Consider the following 19,821-nt stretch of genomic DNA (forward strand, 5'->3'; position numbering starts at 1 on the left):
GGTTTCTGGTTTCTCCTTTTAGAGCAATAAACAGCAACAAAGGACGAATACCAGCTCAACTGGTATAGTCTCCAGTTACCCAAGTGAGTCATGATCTCAGTGCTGGAAATTATCCACAGGAAGCTATCCTGAAAAGCCCACAGTGATGAGTACCTGTGTGTTACTCAAACCTGACATGGAGGAATAAACTGTTAACTAGTTGTAGTCAACAGATCCAAAGCAACACAGGGAGGAAGTGGGGGAGAGTGAAACTAGATAGTCACTGTAATGTGAGGAATGTAAAAATGTATTCTCCTCTAAGCAAGGGTAGGTACACTTTTTTTTATATAGATTACCACAGTATACGTTCTGTTTTCCCTTAATCTTTACAGAATCTACGAAGTAAAGTGTTGAGAGGGCATTGGCAGCAAGTCCCATGCTATTTGGGAATCATTAGTGAACATCTATTTTATGAGAATTTTTCTGCAAAAGGAAAACACAGAAATCTGAGGGAATTGCAAAACTTGGATGTAATCTAGACATTGTAAGCATGTTATAAATGGAAATAAATAATAATCTGTTAGCCAAAGCAACCCTGACAAATGCTGTAGGAATTCTCAAACTTATTTCCTTGCTTGGGCAGGAGGTGAGGTTTGTCTCGTGATCTGAACCTACTTTTTGAATGAAAATATGCCAGAAGGCATAGTAGCTGTGTGTCGTCTTTGTTCAATCCACGAGTAGTAACATTCTGAAGACCTGCACAATGAAGAATCCTTCTTAGCTTTTGCTTAACATCTGTAATGTCAAGAGGGAGCCTGATGTGTCTGAATTTGGGGCTCACAAATGTAAATGTCTACAGGGCCGAGAAAAGACTGCAGTGAATGAAGTAGATTGAGGGTAAGGAAAATTCTCTTTCCATCCAGGGCAAATGATATTTCACCTTCCTTACAAATCTACTAAAAAGAAAAGGCACACGGTGGGATGATAAATGGCAACGACCCTTGACCTCAGTTGGGGAAACAATAGAGGGTAGTTGGAACTTCAGGGAACTTGAAGGCAGTTGCTACACAGCTCCAGCCAGATGTTGTCTCATGAGGCAGATATGATTTTTCCACCAGAATCTAGAAAACTGGCTTTTTAAAAAGTGAAAGTCTGAATTTGTAGATTTTGCAAATAATGCAAAGATTTTGAGACTTTGTGAGAGCCAATCCTACGTGGGCCTAACAACAACAACAAAATAACATCAGTGGGCCAGCTCTCTGTCCAAGAGGTCACCATTTTATAATCTGTAATATGGAAGAACTTAATTTGCACCATCTTCAATTTGGAGGGAAAAAAACTAAGACTTGTGGTTCAAGATTTGTCTTTAAATAGGTGTGCTTAGATAAAGAGAAAAATGTCAAAAGGGCATTTGAGAACAATATAATGTTTAAGCAGCCACTGTACTTTTATATCTAACTGCTATAGCATCAGATCCAGGCTTCCTTAGATTTTATGGGAAGTACGATGTTGTATCAGGACCCACGAAAACATCTCTGTATCGAGATGTTATTGATGTCCAACATACGGTATCTCTTCAGTCATCTTGCCGTAAACAGGGTTCTCAATAAAAGACTCATTGGGATGATTTAGATTGCCGTGTATTACCACAAAGATGTGGAGATTTGGATGCATCTAGATGACATAAACAGTTTTCTCATTTTTATAAATAGATGTTTGGCACCTTGTAGACAGCACATTATCAAAGGCAAGACTCCCTTATGCAAAAGCAAAACTAAATTTTGAAAAAAACACTATAATGCCTGAGAACCAAAACCACTTTTAGAAAACGGGCTCCATTGACACTGCTTTAGATGCCTGAATGTAACACATTTTGGGTCTTGAGTGTTCCTTCATTTTTCAGTCTAGATCCTGCCTTAATTGTATTTTTCTTCCTAGTAATGATGGCTTTATGGTGGCTTTTCCCCTTTATCTCCCAAACCAGGTATTACTATATAGTGATAAATTAATGAGAGGTTTAAACATTTTCTCTCTTTTTAAAGTTTATTTATTTATTTAGAGAGAGAGAGTAAGAGAGCACACATGCACCTGTATGCGTGCACAAGCAGGGGAGGGGCAGTGAGAGAATCCCAAGCAGACTCCACGCTGTCAACGAGGAGCCTGATGTGGGGCTCAATTGCACCAAACATGAGATCATGACCTGAGCCGAAATCAAGAGTCGGATGCTCAACTGACTGAGCCACCCAGGCGCCTCTAAACATCTTCAATTATATTTTTCTATTTTAAGAAAGCAATAATTAATTAGCATTGCTTTGAGTATTGAGGAAATATCTCATTACCTAGATGTTTGGTAAAAACTCGGGTTTTCTGTGCTTCATAGTCGAAGAGTAGTAGGATAGTTAAATAAGTACGTGCCCTGGTTCTTAGACTAGAGATTAGAATTGTTGAAAATATGAGATCTTGTGGTGAGATAAAGATTGGCCAGGGGTTAAAACTGTGTGAACATGAAGACTTGTGAAATCCCCACAAATTACCACAGAAGCCAACAAGGCTCTCGTTCTAATTTTAGTGCCTGGCTAGGTTTCACTTACTATTTCAACTCTTTAACATCCTTGTTGTGACCAGTAGATCCATCAGCAGAACTTTGGGTGAAAATGTTTTTGTCTTCTATCTAATCTGAAGAACTGTTTTTATGGGTTTTGATAACCTGACATGCATTTATTCCCATTCTGGAGAAGAATGAGTTCAATGTCAAGACTTGGGCCATATTCATGACTTTTTGGTATATATGAAATACTACTACATTTCTATATGTATCTACTGCTCTTTAACTTCTCTTTAACTTCTTTGGGGACATGTATGTGTCTCTGTATCCCTGTAATTACCTATCTTATATGCTTGATAGATATTTCTTTAAAAAATAGATTATAATTGATTGATAAAAATATAAATAGGTGAATATGAATAAGTTGGTTTTTATGTCTAGAGGCAGCTACATTATCCTCCCAAAGTAATAAATTCTACATAGTAAGAAGCTGATTATGGAATCCTTTTTTAAAAGTTTATTTATCTTGAGAGAGACAGAGAGAGCATGAGTTGGGGGGAGGGTGGAGAGAAAGGGAAAAGGGAAAATAACAAGTAGGCTCCACGCAGTCAGTGCACAGAGCCCCACATAGAGCTCGAACTCACGAAGCCGTGAGATCACAGCCTGAGCTGAAACCAAGAGTTGAGCAGATGGTTAACTGACTGAGCCACCCTGGTGCTCCACTGATTATGGAATCTTTAAAAAAAATACGGGACTAAGGTACAATTGGTAGAAATGGGATTTAAACTAGTTCTCATTTCATAATTCAGATTTCCAGCCTATGCTGCCTTTCCCCCTCATTTCTTCATTTCTCTCTCTCTCTCTCTCTCTCTCTCATTTCTTCCTTTCTTTTGCCAAATGAGTATATGCATATAAAATATATTTGGCTTATAACTTTGAGAGAAATGATATAAATAGGAATCATTTTATTCTGTAGTTAGCACTTCTGGCCATTTACCAGGGAAAAAATAATAGTAGCTAACCCTTACCAAGAATGTGCTATGTTCCAGTTAATCCACACTTAACCTGTATTAGCTCATTTAATTCTCATAACAACCCTACAACATAGAAACTATTACTATCCAACTGTATAGGTAAAGGTACTGAGACACCATAAAGCTTACATAATTTGCCAAAGGCCGCATACTAGAAGACACAAGAATCGAATTCGGTGTCAGTGGTTTGGCTCTAGAGTCCAGGCTTTTCATCATCAGTCAAGCCATACTCAGAACTCATTAAATGACTAAAACGCGTAAAGCCTGCATGGACCCAGAAAAGGGCTGCATTGGATTGTATCACATGGACCTTCCCAGTGGCTTTTAGTTGTGATGCTTAGAGCATGACAGTCCTTTTCTCCCCTTTTCAGTGTTGACTGAGTGAAAGAACGAACACATGTGTAATTTAAATCTCGTTTTAAGAGCTCCCCGTTCTGTTAGTATCCCTGCCTCTCCACGCCTCTCTGCCTTTGACAGTGTCATTTTCTTTGCATGTGGTTTCTCCTTCTTTTCTCCACTCAGTGCAGCCCTACTCATGCTTTAAGACACAACTTGAGTCTATGAGTCAGAAGTTTTTACTTCTCTCGTGACTCTTTCATAATGCCCTGTATTGTAATTTCTGTTCATTTTATGCCACTTTATGTATTTTATTTTTATTTTTTAATGTTTATTTATTTTTGACAGAGAGACAGAAAGAGAGCATGATTGGGGGAAAGGCAGAGAGAGAGAGAGAGAGAAACAATATCTGAAATAGGCTCCAGGTTCTGAGCTGCCAGCACAGAGCCCATCGCGGGGCCCAAACTCACAAGACCCTTGCTGAAGTCGGATGCTTAACCGACTGAGCCACCCAGGTGCCCCTATGCCCCTGTCTTTAGATTCTAAGGCCTCTGAGATCACAGTCTGTGCCTGATATAATCTTGTACCTCTGCCATGGTGTTAATCACAGTGTCTGGCACAGAAATAGTGTTTATTAACTAAATGATAAAATGACTGGAAGAAGTTTTCAGTGTATTTTTATTCTCTATAACCTAAATCTGTAATAAAAACTCTGGAAGCGTGTCTTGAAATTCTATCATGAGCATGTTAATATAAGAGGAGTAAATTCATTGAATAAAAAAAAATTCAAGATGAAAATAAGATTCGAGAAAAACAGTGGAAAAGAAATCTGAAGTTTGCAGATCATGTTGGAAGAAGAAGGTGGTAGAGAAAGATAACCATATACAGATATCAGACATACTTCTGGGTCTAGAGCTAGAAAGACAAAAGACACAGTCTGGTTCTTAAGAAACTACTGGGGAGACAGAACCACTTGGTAACATAAATCATACAAAGCCTAAAGGAAGTCAGTAAGCTGAGTGCCAAAGTCTGGCTGGAGGAGCTGGGAGGGAGGAGAAGAATTTAAGTATGCATTTAAGAAGTGAGTGTGTGATTGCCAAACAGACTTTCTGAGGGGAAGGGAAACACTCTAAAAAAGAAACAATATGTGCAAAGCATGATGTCCTGGTCAGTGCAGGCTGCTGTAACAAAAATACCATAGACTGGCTGGCTTAGACAACAAACCATGTTCATGACCTAATAATTATCTCCCAAAGGCCCCATCTCCAGATACCATCATGCTGGGAATTGGGGTTTCAACATAAGAATGGGGGGGGACACAAACATTCAGTCCATCGCACATAGAAAAGTTCATTTTTTAGTAATATAACATTCTAGAAGAATGGAGAGTCAATCTAGAAAAGTCTCAACGATGCACACTGTAGTGGAGCAGGGGAGAGGTAATGGCAGCCTCAACCCAGGAGCGGAAGTGGAGAGGAACAGGGTGGGGGCTTCTCATCAGAAGCAGATGAGAAGCATTTGGGAGGTAGAGGATCAGACATGTGTGTGGAGGGAAGGGGAAAGGAGGAGCTGGGAAATCTCGGATGAGTCCCTAGTGTCCGGCATGGAATACTGGGGCAGGTGGAGCCATACATCAGAAGGAAATAAGACAGTTTAGTAGGAGGGTGAAGAGGACATAGTATTTAATTAACTAATAAATTACAATTGAAGTATAACTCACATACTATCAGACTCTCTCCTTCTTAGTTGTAGAGTTTAATGATTTTTCATATAGTCACAAGGTTATAAAGCAACCGCCATTATCAAACTTCAGAACATTTTCATCACCCCAAAAAGAAACCCTGAACTCATGGTAGTCACTCTTAATGCCTCCCTTCCCTTAGCCCCTGGAAGCCCTAATTTACTTTCTTTCTCTATGAATATGCCTATTCTGGCCATTTCATCTCAATGGAAAATTATATAATATACGGCTTGTTTTGTGATCTCACTTTTTTTGGGGGGGGTGAGGTCTGATTTTTTTCACGTGGCATCATGTTTTCAAGGTATATCCATGTAGTGGCATGTATCAGTATTTTATTTTTTGTGGCTGAATAAAATTCCATCACATTGATATACTTCATTTTGTTGGTCTATTTAGCCATTCGCAGATGTTTGGGTTGTTCCAACTTTTGGGCTATAGTGATTAGTACTTGCTGAACACTTGTGTACCAGCTTTTATTTGGATATAGTTTTTTTTTTCAAGGTTCATTTATTTATTTTGTGAGAGAAAATGAGAGAGAGAGAGAGAGAGAGAGAAAACACACATGCTAGCAGAGGAGGAGCAGAGAGAGACAGAGAGAGAAGCCCAAGTAGGCTTTGTGTTATCAATGCAGAGGCAGATGTGGAGCTCAAACTCACAAGCCATGAGATCATGACCTGAGTTGAAATCAAGAGTCGGATGCTTAATGACTGAGCCACCCAGGTGCCTCTGGACGTAAGTTTTCAATTCTTTCAGGTATATACCTAGGGATGAATTTACTGAATCATACGGTAATTCTCTGTTTAAGTTTTTGAGGAACTGCCAAATTGTTTTCCAAAGCTGTATCATTTCATACCTTCACTAGCAATGTGCCGTGGTAAGGGATGAAAGCCTACCCGTGAGCTAAGTAAAACTTCCTCAAAGGCACCCCCAATTAAGTGCCAGGGCTGGGACATGATCCCAGGTCTGCCTATCTGCAGCCTCCACTCTCTGTCCTCTACAGTACACCATGCATCTGGCCTCAGTTTCCTTTGTGGTTACCAACATGGAGGTGGTAGTTGAAGCCATGAGTGTGGGTGAGTTTAGCATGGAGGGTCTGAGATGAGAAGAAAAGTCCATGCATGGATACCTGTGGACCCCCAGCATTAAGAAAGGAGTCTCTGTGTGACTGAGGTGTGACCAGAGGCACAGGAGTAAAACTAGGGAAGAGAAGTTGCCAGGAAAACCATCCAAGGGAAGAATTTCAGGGGGAGTGTGGTCAAGAGGTAACACAAGGCTGCCGAGCCTTAGTGTAAATATGGTGTCTTCTGCCAGAGTAGTTTTGGTGAAGTGTGGGAGTGGGGAATAAAGGGAGAACTGGACAGAGTTTGATTTGGGTGGTCTGAAGAGGGGATGGAATCATTCCAGCAAACTACCTGGCTGTGAAGGATGAGAGACATAGGAGAGGTGGCCAGTAGGGAGCAGGTGGGGTTTTTTTGTTTGTTTGTTTGTTTCTGTTTTTGGCCAGGAAAGATACCTCGTATTTATTTAAACTGCTAGTATTTTAGCTCTAATTCGTTAATTTTCCCTTTTTATAAGTATATCAACAAAATCCTTGTTTCCAGTCCTTTGCCTCCTCCAGCTCTTTAATTGTGACTTTGTGAAAAGCCATCGTCCTCTCCCTCTTTTTTCCCCTCTTCCTGGGTCTCTCTAGATCCACTAATAAGAGAAAAATACCCGTCTGATTCATGTTTCTTGGAGTTAAACAATTTCCAAAGGGTAGTTTGGTATATTCACAAACTAGTACTATCAACCTCTAAACTCCGTGAGAATTCTAAAAGTTCTTTTCAGCATTTTGATAAATACCCCAACCTCCTTATCTTCTGTATGTAATATGCTATTAATCCACCTATAATGTTGTTCTAATAATGAAATACACTCTACATTCCAAAAATCACTTTACAAATATAGTTGGGAACATTTTGTAATTTTAAGACTCCCCCCCTTTTTTTTTTATCATTGTGTTTGATGCTTCTAAAGTCTTTTTTAAATGGGCCCTTTTTTTTGTTCTGATGAGGAAGGCAGAGTAATATTATTTTGTGTTAAGGATGATGAAAGCAAGCCTTAGAAAAGTTAAATGTGACCTCAGATGCCACTGACATTTCTTAGTCACTAGTATTTTCTCTTCTGTTGGTATGTACAGTGATTTCTTTTCAGGAATGAGGTGAAATTAGTTAATGCCTCATATGAGAAGAAGAGAGAGAACACCACATCTGAGGTTTGTTTTCCTGTTAGAGAAAGGGAGAAACATTTGCCATAGGAGAAACACCTGAAATCATAGAAAATGACAAAGTCATTAAGTGGAACCTTCTAATCATGGCCTTCAGGCTATATATGTTCAATGGAGGGTACAGTATTAATTTTAAAAATGTATTTTGTTCCTATACTTTACTTTTAATTGGTTTCAATAAAGGGTCTAGCTCCAATTCAGAAGTAATTGTAAACTGAGACTTTAGCAGCACACAAAAGAGTACTATGAACATACCGGTTTCTAAGCAGGAGCAAAATCTTTTCATTTAGATAATAACATAGCACAGTTTCATCTACAAAGGAGAAATTAATATTACCTCTTCATGTGAGTCTGCATGTGTATACAAAAGTTAGCATTAGAAAGTGTAAGAAATTTAGTTTTTAAAGCTTATCACTGTCAATGGTAAATAATAAAATTGATACTGTACTAATAAAGCAGCATTGTACAGCCTAAATGCTTTTTACAATATATCCATTTACTTCTGCTTTTTGACAAATCCAATGATAGTTCATGACTCTGTGCATTGCTACCTGACCCCAATCATTTTACTGTCATCAGCTCTTGTTCTAAGTACTGTCATGTATGTGTGTGTGTGTTTTCGGTGAGGGAAAGTTTTCTTTTAATTTTTTAAATTTATTCTGAAAGAGAGAGAGAAAGAGAGAGTGCACAAGTGGGGAACGGGCAGGGAGATAGGGGAGAGAGGATGCCAAGCAGGCTCTGCACTATCAGCACAGAGCCTGACATGGGGCTTGTGCTCACCAACCATGAGATCATGCCCCAAGCTGAAACCAAGAGTAAGAAGCTTTGACTGAACCACCCAGGTTCCCTGAGGGTAAGTTTCTTGATAACAGGTTGATGATATCAATGTTCTGTCCAATTCTGGAATCAAGCTCAGATATTTCTGGCTACTTGCTGTCTGATACCACTGAATTTAGCTGGTATTTTCTGTTCTAGTTTTGTGACCCATAAAACTTAATACTCCCAGAAGTCTTGTTCAGGAAGCCTTCCCAGATCTCTTTGGTTAAGTTTGATCCCACATTTGTGCTCCCATAATGCCCTGGGCATGTTTCTCTGACACTGGATATAATGGGATCCTTGTTTTACAATAACCAGTTTATGGAGCATCTGGGTAGATCAGTGAGTTAAGTGTTGTACTCTTGATTTTGGCTCAGGGCATGATCTCATGGTTTGTGTGTTCGAGCCCCATAGTGGGCTCTGTGCTGACAGCTCAGAGCCTGGAGCCTGCTTCAGGTTCTGTGTTTCTCTCTCTCTTTCTATCCTTCCCCCGTTCTCTCTCTCTCTCTCTCTCTCTCTCTCTCTCAAAAATGAATAAACTTGGGGCACCTGGGTGGCTCAGTCGGTTAAGTGTCTGACTTGGGCTCAGGTCATGATCTCACGGCTTGGGGTTCAAGCCCCACGTCAGGCTCCGTGCTGACAGCTCAGAGCCTGGAGCCTGTTTCAGATTCTGTATCTCCCTCTCTCTCTGACCCTCCCCTGCACACATTCTGTCTCTCTCTCAAAAATAAATAAACATTAAAAAAATTTTTTTTAAATGAATAAACTTAAAAAAAAAGAGGGGGGGCTCTTTACACTTCCAGCCCATATCATAGTGCTTAATGTTTAGTGGATATTTAACCATTGGCCTTATTTTCTTTTTTTTTTTGCTCAACTAAAAAAAGCCTTTGTGTAAGCACGGACATACTTTTGAAGTCAGTCTTCCAGTATGTTGGTGGTTCTTGCTACATTCCTGTGAAACAGATTATACTGCTGGCTGTGTCTTCTGTTCACATTCTTTTGCTTCTTAGAGGCTTTCTGTATAGTATCTTCATCCTCCTTTGTGTAGCTAAAAACCCCTGAGATTGTCATCTGGGCCCAGTGGCTGGTTCTGTAAGAGTTTTATTTAGTCGTGCCGGTTAATGAAAATCTCTTCCTGCGTCTGGTGGGCATGCAGGCATGAGCCTCTTAGTGCTGGTACCAAGTACTGAACCAGCTCACAGCTCATCCCACAGGGCCTTTTTTCGGCAACAATTTTGGTAACAATTAAGCTACAGTGTTTAGCTGTGTTTTATTTATTGGTGGATTACTCGGGAGAATACTGACCTCCCATATTTAAATGGGTAAAGCACTCAGCACAGTGATGACCCAGATAGCATCCTAAACAATGACTTCCTCCTTTTCCACCAACATCATCATCATCAGGCTCACTCTGGAGTAAATGAACAGTCAAAGGGTGAGGGATGGAGACTTTATTTGAGCAGATTTGGAAACTGGTCCTTCCAGAGCATTAGTGCCATAGATGAGATTCTTATGAATATAATGCTTGCATCTTGAGAAGAAAACATTGATCTTCACAAAAGCTGTTTTCCCAAAGTTTAAAATTTTAACTTCTAGGCTAAACATTTTCTAGTTCTGAATCTTCTTTTTGGATATTATTTACAATTTGAACACTAGAGTTGCCGTGGTAGGTCATAATCTTTCCACAGAGTTGAATGTGTTCATCTGGAAACCATCTGATTGCAAATGTCTAATATGTGTATGTATCAGTTCTCTTCTGTGTTTAGCTTCAGCCAAATGCCAGGAAAATACCTGCTCAGTTGGACTTTGGAATTTTGTATTTATTGCTAGAACTTCTTCAAGATTCTCATTTCTCATTTAACTCCTGTCAGATGGCTGTATGTTTGTTTGATTGCCAATAGTAAATACCAGTAACCAAGAAAAAAATAAATAAAATGCAGCTTAACCTTATTACTTAATTGTTAACTGGAACTACAAGGAGGCCTTGTGGAATGAGCTCTGAGCTGGTTATTGACTTCCGTTCAGTATTTGGTACCAGTGAGTCCCTGAATTGCCAAGTTGCTGTAATACTGATGGACATTCATCTTCAGACAATAGAGCCAGTGATCGAATGCTTAGAAACTAAGCAGAGGGCATAGTACACATTTGTCCTAGGCAATGCCTAGAAATTGACCTAATAGGCAAGCCTTAACACAGCTAAAATTTGTGTGGGTAGTAGAAAAAAATACAAATTTTCAGAGTCAGACAGACCTGGCTTTGCCAGTTAACTAGTAACATGGCATGGACAAGTAATTTAACCTTTCTGGACCTCCGTTTCCTCATCTCTGAACTGGGAGAATGACATTTTACTTTAACAAAATATTTTGTTATAAGATTTAACTATAATATAGGTAATTTTCCCAACATTACATGTATCATATTGTATGCCACCAACAAGTATTATTTGAAGAAACTATTATTACTTTGTTTTCTAATATCCACAACAACAGTGATTACTTATTTGAAAAAAAATTTTTAACATTTTTATTTATTTCGAGAGACAGAGCAGGGGAGGAACAGAGAGAAAGGGAGACACAGAATCTGAAGCAGGCTGTCAGCACAGAGCCTGATGCCGGGCTCAAACTCATGAACCATGAGATCATGACCTGAGCCGAAGTTGGATGCTCAACTGACTGATAAACCCAGATGCCCCACGACGACATTGATTATTAATGCCCTATTGATTTAGAAAAAGCTCTTTGCAAGAGAAAAATCAACAACAACAACAATTTAAAACCCAGGAAGACCTCATTATCACATTAGGTAAATCTGTCCAATGCAAAAAAATGAAAAAAATTACTTTTAGAGTTGAGAAAAACACTATTTTCCAGGGCTGCTCACTCCATATGTCATCGATAAATAATCTTTGGGATTATTGCTCCACTATCTGTAAATGTGAGATGCTTTATTCTCTGGGTTATCATGATGGCCCATTTAAAATGTTATAACTTTGCTGTAAGCACTGGGCTTATTTCCTTGGTACGTACTATCTGGGTTGGTTTGTGATAGAATCAACTTTGACAGTGATGACAGTGCGACTATTGAGAGAGTATGATGATAAAGAGTAAGTGATTGGAGGAAATAAGGTAGAAAGAGAAATTCAAAGAGCTGAGAGGTAATGTTGAAAACAATGAGAAGGAAAATTAAAGTTAAAAGAAGACCAATGCAGAAATAAGCAAAGGACACCAAATATGAAGAGTGAATGAGAAGAAACAGTAATGTATTTTGTTATTTATGACCTTTTTAAAGATAACAGGTAATGAGGGCATTGGTGTATGTACATGGTGGGGCAGAGATACAGAAATCCCTACTGGGAAGGGAGAGGACGTGGGAAAGGTGGCTGAGGCTATAGTGGCCCAGAATGCAGTGTCCTGGGTCAAGTCAAAGGGTGAGAGACAAATTATTTCTTTATTATTTCACTTCCAATAGTATCTGTCTTCTTCTTCACCATTTAAAGCAAAGCTAGGTAAAATAGGAGAAGGGATACACGCCCCTGTGTGGAAACTACCTAGCAAATGCCAGCCATGCTTTAGCTCTGAGTTATGAAAACCACATGTGACTGGACTGTAACAGCATTAACTCAGAAGTGCCTGCTCCATAAAGAATAAACTTGCCACATAAGTTGTTCCAGAAAAGTTAGATAATTTCAGAAACGTGGCACGAATGATGTCACCCACAGAACAAGGAACACTAAACTCTCAAAACAAACTCCAGAAGAGAAACATCAGCCTTCTCAATGGAAATAATGGGAAATAGCCCAATAATTCTGGTTTCTTTCTTCTGTGCTTTACAACATCTGTTGCATATTTTTTCCTCTTGATAAACCTCAGACCTTCTAGCAGATGACCTTGTCTCCTTCTTTTTAGAGTAAATAGAAGTGATTAGACAGAAACTTCCTTGATTTCCTGCTATCAAAAGGACAAATCTACCTATATCTCTACCCATTTTCCCCTCTTTCCTGCTGTTACAATGAAAAAGCTGACCTGCGACATTATCCAAGGTAAATCCCTCCACCAGTGCATGGCTCCATCATTTCTGTCCTCTCTGGATCATTGTTATGTAGGTTAAAATTTTTATCTCCTGTTCCTTAAATTTTCCTCTCCAGCTGATTTTTAGCACTTAAATATGCTCAGGTGTCAAATCAGAAGTCTGTAATAGGTATCCAGAAGCTAACTCAACATTTCCCTTTGGACATCTCAGACAGCTCTAACTCAACACATCTGAAAGTGAACTCATCATTTGTCCACCATGAACTTCCTACTCCTTCCCCTTCCCCTCAGTGTCCTAATCTCAAGGGAATGGCTCCATAACCCAACCAAATGTTTAGCTAGAAACCTGAGACTTATCCCTGATTCCTCCTTTCTGCTCATTCCCCAAAGGCATTGGATCAGCAATTCTTGTTGTGTCTATCTTCAAATTATATTCTGTAACAACCACCCCTCTCCATCTCTATTGCCGCACACTGGTTTAGATAACAATCATCTCTCGCCTGGATGGTTATAATCGCCTCCTAACTGGTTTCCACATCATCAGCGTATGTCTCTTCTAATCTCTTTTCCACAGTGCAGCTGGAGGGATCTTTTAAAAAATTTAGGGGCAACTAGGTGGCTCAGTTGGATGAGTGTCCGACTTCAGGTCAGGTCATGACCTCATAGTTCATGGGTGTCAGCCCCACATTGGGTTCCGTGCTGACACTCAGAGCCTAGAGCCTGCTTTGGATTCTGTATCTTTGTCTCTCTCTGCCCCTCTCCTGCTGGTGCTCTTTCTCTCTCTCATCTCTCTCTCAAAACTAAATAAACAATAAACAAAAAAATTTTTTTTTTAAATCTAGATAGGATCACAGTGCTCTCTTATTCATCTTTGAAACAATGGTTTCACATTGCCTTTCAGATAAAGCTCATTCTCCTTCACATAACTTACAAATACTGTTCATAAGCTACTCCTATGGACTTCTTAGTCTCATGTCTTGACATATTCAATACTTCAGTCATTCTAAATTCTTTAAACTTTTCATAATTGGAATAGTCCCATCCACTCTTTGCCTAGCTAAAACTCCTTTGGCTCCTATACTAAAGTAGTGCCCCTCCCCTTCGTGGGATACTTTATTGTAATTGTTTAATTCTTTGCTAGAGTATAGGATAAGAATTATGTCTTTCTCACTCATCCATTTATCCTTTTCTCTGCTTGCCCCTAATCTTGTATACCAACCACTCCAGTACCTTATGTAGTATCTGGTGTCTAATAAATCCCCAGTAAATATTTGTCAAATAAATTCATTATATTTCAGGGTTTTGTTATCACTCCTCTTACTGAACTTAATAGTCTTGATTCTCCTATGGAGTCTCAGAGAATACAATCACAGCACCTTTTGAATACCGTGTCTGTGGTGAGAAAGGGAGATTCAGCGTGAATGTGGCCAGGATTGAAGGCTGGGATGAGTTAGTTCTTAATCCTGAAGGTTTAGAAGTTTCTAATAATTACAACTCATTTTCTCTAAGGTTTTAGGCATTTAGAGAAACTTCCTTATTTCCATATCAAGGTCCTATAATAGCCAAGACATATTTGTGGTCATTTCTATATAAAGACAATATCTGCCATTAGGAGGGAAGAGTCTTTAAGGTTTTTTGTTAGTTTTTTATTGCATTAGAGATAATGCTATAGACAAGACTATCTTTGGAAGTTCTAACATGGCCAACATCATTTCAAAACTATTTATGAAATTTTTACCAGATAGAATATTTCACCTTATAAATCCTGCAATCCTGGAGCCAGGAGCAACCTTTGTTGTCATTTTGGCATGCTTCCTAGACACCTTCTGGGAATGAAGCCTACAACATCTCTGACAGTCATTACTTTACTTTGGCCCAAGAACTTTTGGGAATAGGATTCCATTGCTGATGAGGCCACCTGCCCCACTCCTAGAAGCGCTGGTGTCACAATGTCTTTTCTCCTATTTCCTTTTTTCTTCTCTAACTTAACATCTCTCATCCTGTCACTTCAATCATATTGGTCCTGTACTTCAGCTACGTCCTCAACTTAAAGACCTTTAACTATTGGAAGGGAAGAGGTAGTGTGGGCAGAGGGAAACACATTCCCTGAGCACCCGGTGTTTTACAGGACATTCGGTGGGTATATTTTCCATTACCTCTGTAACTCCTTCTACAGTCCAGTAAAGTAAGCAGCAATATTGGCATTTTACTCAGAGGTGAGTAAAACTACCCCACTTTTGCTTATCTAACATTGAAGTCCAATTTTTAAAGACCCTAAAGGTTCTGAGTCAAGAGGCTGAGGTGCTAATTTATGTCTGTTAATGGCTAGCTGCATGGAGTTGGCTCCTTTTTACTGTTTCTAAAACTGGGAGCATAGTTCTTATTGTCCTAGGCAACCTCACAAAGATTTGTTGAAGACAGAGGCTTTCATGTAAATGAAAGCCTTTTTGCTGCATGCATACATCATAGCCTTTGGAATCACACCCAACAGAATTCTGTTGCCTTTTTGAAGTGAGAACTTGTCTCATAGAAGTAATTCAAGCCCTGGGGAAATTTTGGCTTTATTGTGTCCTTTTCAAACTTGTGAGAAAGTGTGTATTCTGGGGAGCAATAATTTTCATTGCAGGCAGAGAGTACCTATCAACACTAAAGCAAGTCCCAAACCATTGGGAGACTAAACAACCTGGACTAAAATAACATTGACATTCACATTGAGACAGTCAGGAATGATTTAGAGCCAGAGCTTGATGATCACCACAACAAACTGTTTTAGAGATTTACTAACATTCCAAGGTCAGTGTTGGAAATTCTTAATGAGTACTCCAATGATAGAAGTGTATTTGGACTAAATTAGTATTTTACATTATGTGTATAAATTTTGGTTTTTGCCACATTTGCAGGACTTTAATAGGCTGAATTTTTTCAAAGAAGCTACTTGATTTAAAACATACCATGTCACCAAATAAATATTTTGAATATTTTTAATTGACTTTGAGATAGACAGAATCTGAAAAACCACCTATAACTCAAAGCTTTTGGAAATGCTTTAACACAACGTGGATTCTTTGGGTTTCTATTACTTAACTCTATCTGCGGATTTCTTTATGTTCTATTATCAGGTTCTGCAAAGCGCTTATTATTCAAGTTGGATAAACCAGTTTTGCAGACTGCATCCTCAGTGCATTTTCCAATAATGACAACTACCCTTAACATTCTTGCAGACCTGGATGCCTATCTGTGTGAAACCAGTAGGTAAGTATTTATTTAAACTATTGGAGATTACAGACAAAACTTGCCAGAATAAATATGCCTAGAAAAACTAAAAGGAACATGCTATGGTATTAACAAGAGTTCTCTTTAGGTGATGAGATTGTGGGCAACTTTTTTTCCTTCTTTTTCCTTCCTGTCCTATTTTCAATGACGAATATATGTTGTTTTTATAATATAGAAGCTCTACTTTTAAAAAAGCAGTTGCAGACACACTAATAGTCACACATATGAAATGAGATCTCAGGTACATGTGCAGGTGACAGAATGCTAAGCAGGGACACAGACACATCTCCTGATTGCAGAAACAGATTGTAATTGGAGAGCCTGGCCTGCCTGTGCTGGCTTCCTTGCAGATCACAAATATAATTCCAAACACAATGACAGGACTTTGGTACCATGTCATTTCTTTCTAATTCCTTATGGAGGGGTAATACCTTCCTCAAGTAGATCAGCTAAATGGGGTGACTGGGTAGCTCAGTTGGTTAAGTATCCCACTTCAGCTCAGGTCATGATCTTGCAATCTGAGAGTTTGAGCCCTGTGTCAGGCTCTGTGCTGACCCTTCAGAGCCTGGAGCCTGTTGCTGATTCTGTGTCTCCCTCTCTCTCTGCCCCTCTACTGCTCATGCTCTCTCTCTCTCTCTCTCAAAAATAAGCATTAAAAAAATTAAAAAGAAAAATCAGATCAGTTAAATAATTTTAGATTTGATCCAAGAAACTTGTTTAGTTAATCTAGGCTATTTGGTTCTAAGCAATATATTTACCATTCAGTAACAAGAGTTAACAAGATAAAAAGTGTTTGCATATACATGAAGGGCAATCAAACTTGTCATTTGTCCAGTCTTGACTTTTAATGGGTTGGACAGAATTTATATTAGGGAAATAAGAGAAATATTGCCCCCAGAATGTTCTGGAAGAGATACCAAGTTCTTATTATGAATACAGACATATCCTATTAAGTCTAGAAAGTTGGCGGGAACCTGTATGCCAAGGTGTTCATTAAAAGCTTATGTACAGTACTAAAACAAACTAAAAATATTATAATACGTATTCAACAAGTATATACATTTTGAAGGATAAACTTTACAACTTTTATTTTATTCATTTCTTCATCCATCTATCCACTCATTCATTAATTCATCAAATGCTTTTTTTAGCCTCTGTTCGATGAGAGACAAAATCTTAGGAGTTGGGGAGTACACCAGAGGACAAACACAAAAATCCTGCATTCATAGAGCTTATGTTTATAGTGCTAGAAGGATTTAAAAACAAATAAACAAGTAAAATATATAGTACGTCAGATGGGGCTAAGTGTTATGAAGAAAAATAAATCTGGGAGGTGAGGTAGGGCATGCCAAGTGGGAGGTGGGTGTGGGGAGAGAGGACTTGTTGTTTTAAATAGTGTGGTCAGGAAAGGCCTCACCAATAAGGTAACTTGGTTAAGAGATGTAAAAGAATTGCTTCCAGACATCTTTAATATTTCCCTTTCACAAATCATTTGAGCAGCAGAGGTGGGAGAGCATTGATCCAGCATTTCTGTTATTTTTACTGCACATGTGAAATAATCCTACCTTTTAGGCTCTAAGTGTAGCACTGTCAGCACAAGAATATGGTTTTTACACAGAAATAATACATGGTAAAAAATTTTCTTTGGAGTTATATACCTAGTGTGCAGACTCACTCAAATGTCACTCTTTGGTGGTCCCATTGAACTAACACAACCATACACATGGACATTAGCTTTTTTCCCCCCTATTCATTCACGTGTCTGCTTTCTGAAGTTGACTTTGAGCCTACTGAAGGCAGGGATGGGACGGACGATGATTTGTTCATCTTGGCAGCCTCAATGCTCAGGCCAGTGCCTGGCATTTGTCGGGTGCTTGATAATTACCAGTTGAGTAATAGTTTTTGCAAGTAGAAAAGACACTGACTTCAAACAGTTTAAGAGATTAATTCCCAGTGGCCCCACTTACCTATTAAACTGCCCAAAGTGGGTAACTGTCTTACATAATGATGACCTTTCACCCTCTCTAAGCCCTGTTTGGAGTTGGCATCAAGGACTCTAAAATAAAATGATGGTGCCTCCAACAGCAATGCTTTCAGTATAAGGGACCCTAAGAGGTAGTTTCCAGTCTCATTTCCTATAGGACACTGATGTAAAATGAGAAAGCTGTCATCCCACATTTTTTCTACCTATGTGACAGATCACTTGGCTCTGTCATCTTTCTGATATGGTGTGGAGCAGTGATATTCCTCATACTGGATTAGGGGGCAAAACCATGACAATGTATGCTATCTATACTTGGGAGAGCAATGAAAGAGGAAAAAGGAAACTAAAAGCTTTATTTTATAATGGAATCCAGATTCTAGGCCTTAATAATTGTGTGGTTTTAGACCAGTTGCTGAATCTCTGCAAATCCCATGACCTCATCTATAAATTGGGAATAATAATTACTACTGTTATGAAGCATTGCTATGAGATATTGTTGTGTTGGTCATAACAGTATTATTAGGAAGGTCATGTTAGATAATATGTATAAAGTGGTTTGGTGCTTGGTATATAATATGGATGTTCAATAGACTATTGTTCATACTTTTATTACTACTCCCACTAGTACTAATGTTACTATTAGAGAAATCAGGCAAATAAAATTTTTTCAATCAACTGTTGAATGTTTATATGATCATTGAGGATAATGCTCATTAATATATTTGTATTTTATAGCTTACTTCCTTCGGGGTGCCTGGGTAGCTCAGTCAGTTAAGCGTCAGACTTTTGATTTCAACTCAGGTCTTAATCTCACAGTTTGTGAGATGGAGCCCCACATCAGGCTCTGCAGACTGCTCAGATCTTGCTTGGGGTTCTCTCTCTCCCTCTTTCTGTGCTCCTCCCCCACTCATGCACATGCTCTCTCTTTCTTTCTTTCAAAATAATATAAACTTTTTAAAAAATTTACCTCCTTCTATACGCTTATAATATTATTAAACCAAGTAACATTTATAATATTCTTGAATGTCGCTCTTATCACTTAAGAATATGAAGAAAATTGGGGCACCTGGGTGGGTCAGTCAGTTAAGTGTCCAACTCTTGGTTTTGGCTTAGGTCATTATTTCACAGTTTGTGAGTTGGAGCCCCACATCAGGCTCTGTGCTGATGCCTGCTTGGGATTTTCTTTCCCTATCTCTCTGCCCCTCCCCTAATCACTTGTATTATCTTTCTCTCAAAATGAATAAAAACTTAAAAAAAAAAAGAATATGAAGAAAGCTAATATATTGTATCAAGAAAATGTCGGCTGCAAAATGGGCTGGTATTTAACAGAACATTTCTGTGTTTCTGGGCACCTGCATACTAAGGAACAGGTTAGCAGGCATTTTGCCATCATAGTGGTTAACATATTATTTCTGCCACTCTGATACCTTTCTTGTAGAAAAACAGAGTCAATGGAAGTCATTATCTTTTTAGTTAGGAAAGTAATGCCATAACAAGATCTGCATTCTAGTCTAATAACTTTCTTTTCTTGTTTCTTAGAGTCTTGAAGTATAACTAAGGACAGATACCAGTACTAGCACAAACATTACCAAGGTGCATGATTATGGAGATGGTCTATCTGTTGCTGAAAATGTATCTAGTTTTTTGACAACGGCTTAATAACCATGGGGTCAAGTGGACTTGGAAAAGCAGCAACATTAGACGAACTGCTGAGCACTTGCATTGAGATGTTTGGTATGAGCCTTTTTTCCCTTTGTATATCTTAATACTATCTTGTCCCCCTTTTCACATACAAGTGTTGCTGTGGAATAGAATTCAA

General features: G+C 38.8%; 1 protein-coding gene across 6 annotated transcripts in view; it reads left to right on the forward strand.

The window, feature by feature from the left end:
• The window catches only part of RASGRP3 (RAS guanyl releasing protein 3), a 104,822-nt gene that overhangs the window by 45,279 nt on the left and 39,722 nt on the right, over nucleotides 1-19,821 (forward strand). For 5 of the 6 annotated variants that reach the window (XM_077772773.1, XM_077772774.1, XM_077772772.1 and 2 more), the window contains exons 2-3: nucleotides 15,865-15,997; nucleotides 19,542-19,736. In XM_077772773.1, coding sequence (XP_077628899.1) covers nucleotides 19,667-19,736 — 70 coding nt within the window. In that variant the 5' untranslated portion in view covers nucleotides 15,865-15,997; nucleotides 19,542-19,666. The remainder of the gene's footprint in view (nucleotides 1-15,864; nucleotides 15,998-19,541; nucleotides 19,737-19,821) is intronic. The other variant, XM_077772775.1, reaches the window with a different exon arrangement.

This window comes from Crocuta crocuta, unplaced genomic scaffold (assembly GCF_008692635.1).
Source record: "Crocuta crocuta isolate KB4526 unplaced genomic scaffold, BGI_CrCroc_1.0 scaffold363, whole genome shotgun sequence".
NCBI lineage: Eukaryota > Metazoa > Chordata > Mammalia > Carnivora > Hyaenidae > Crocuta > Crocuta crocuta.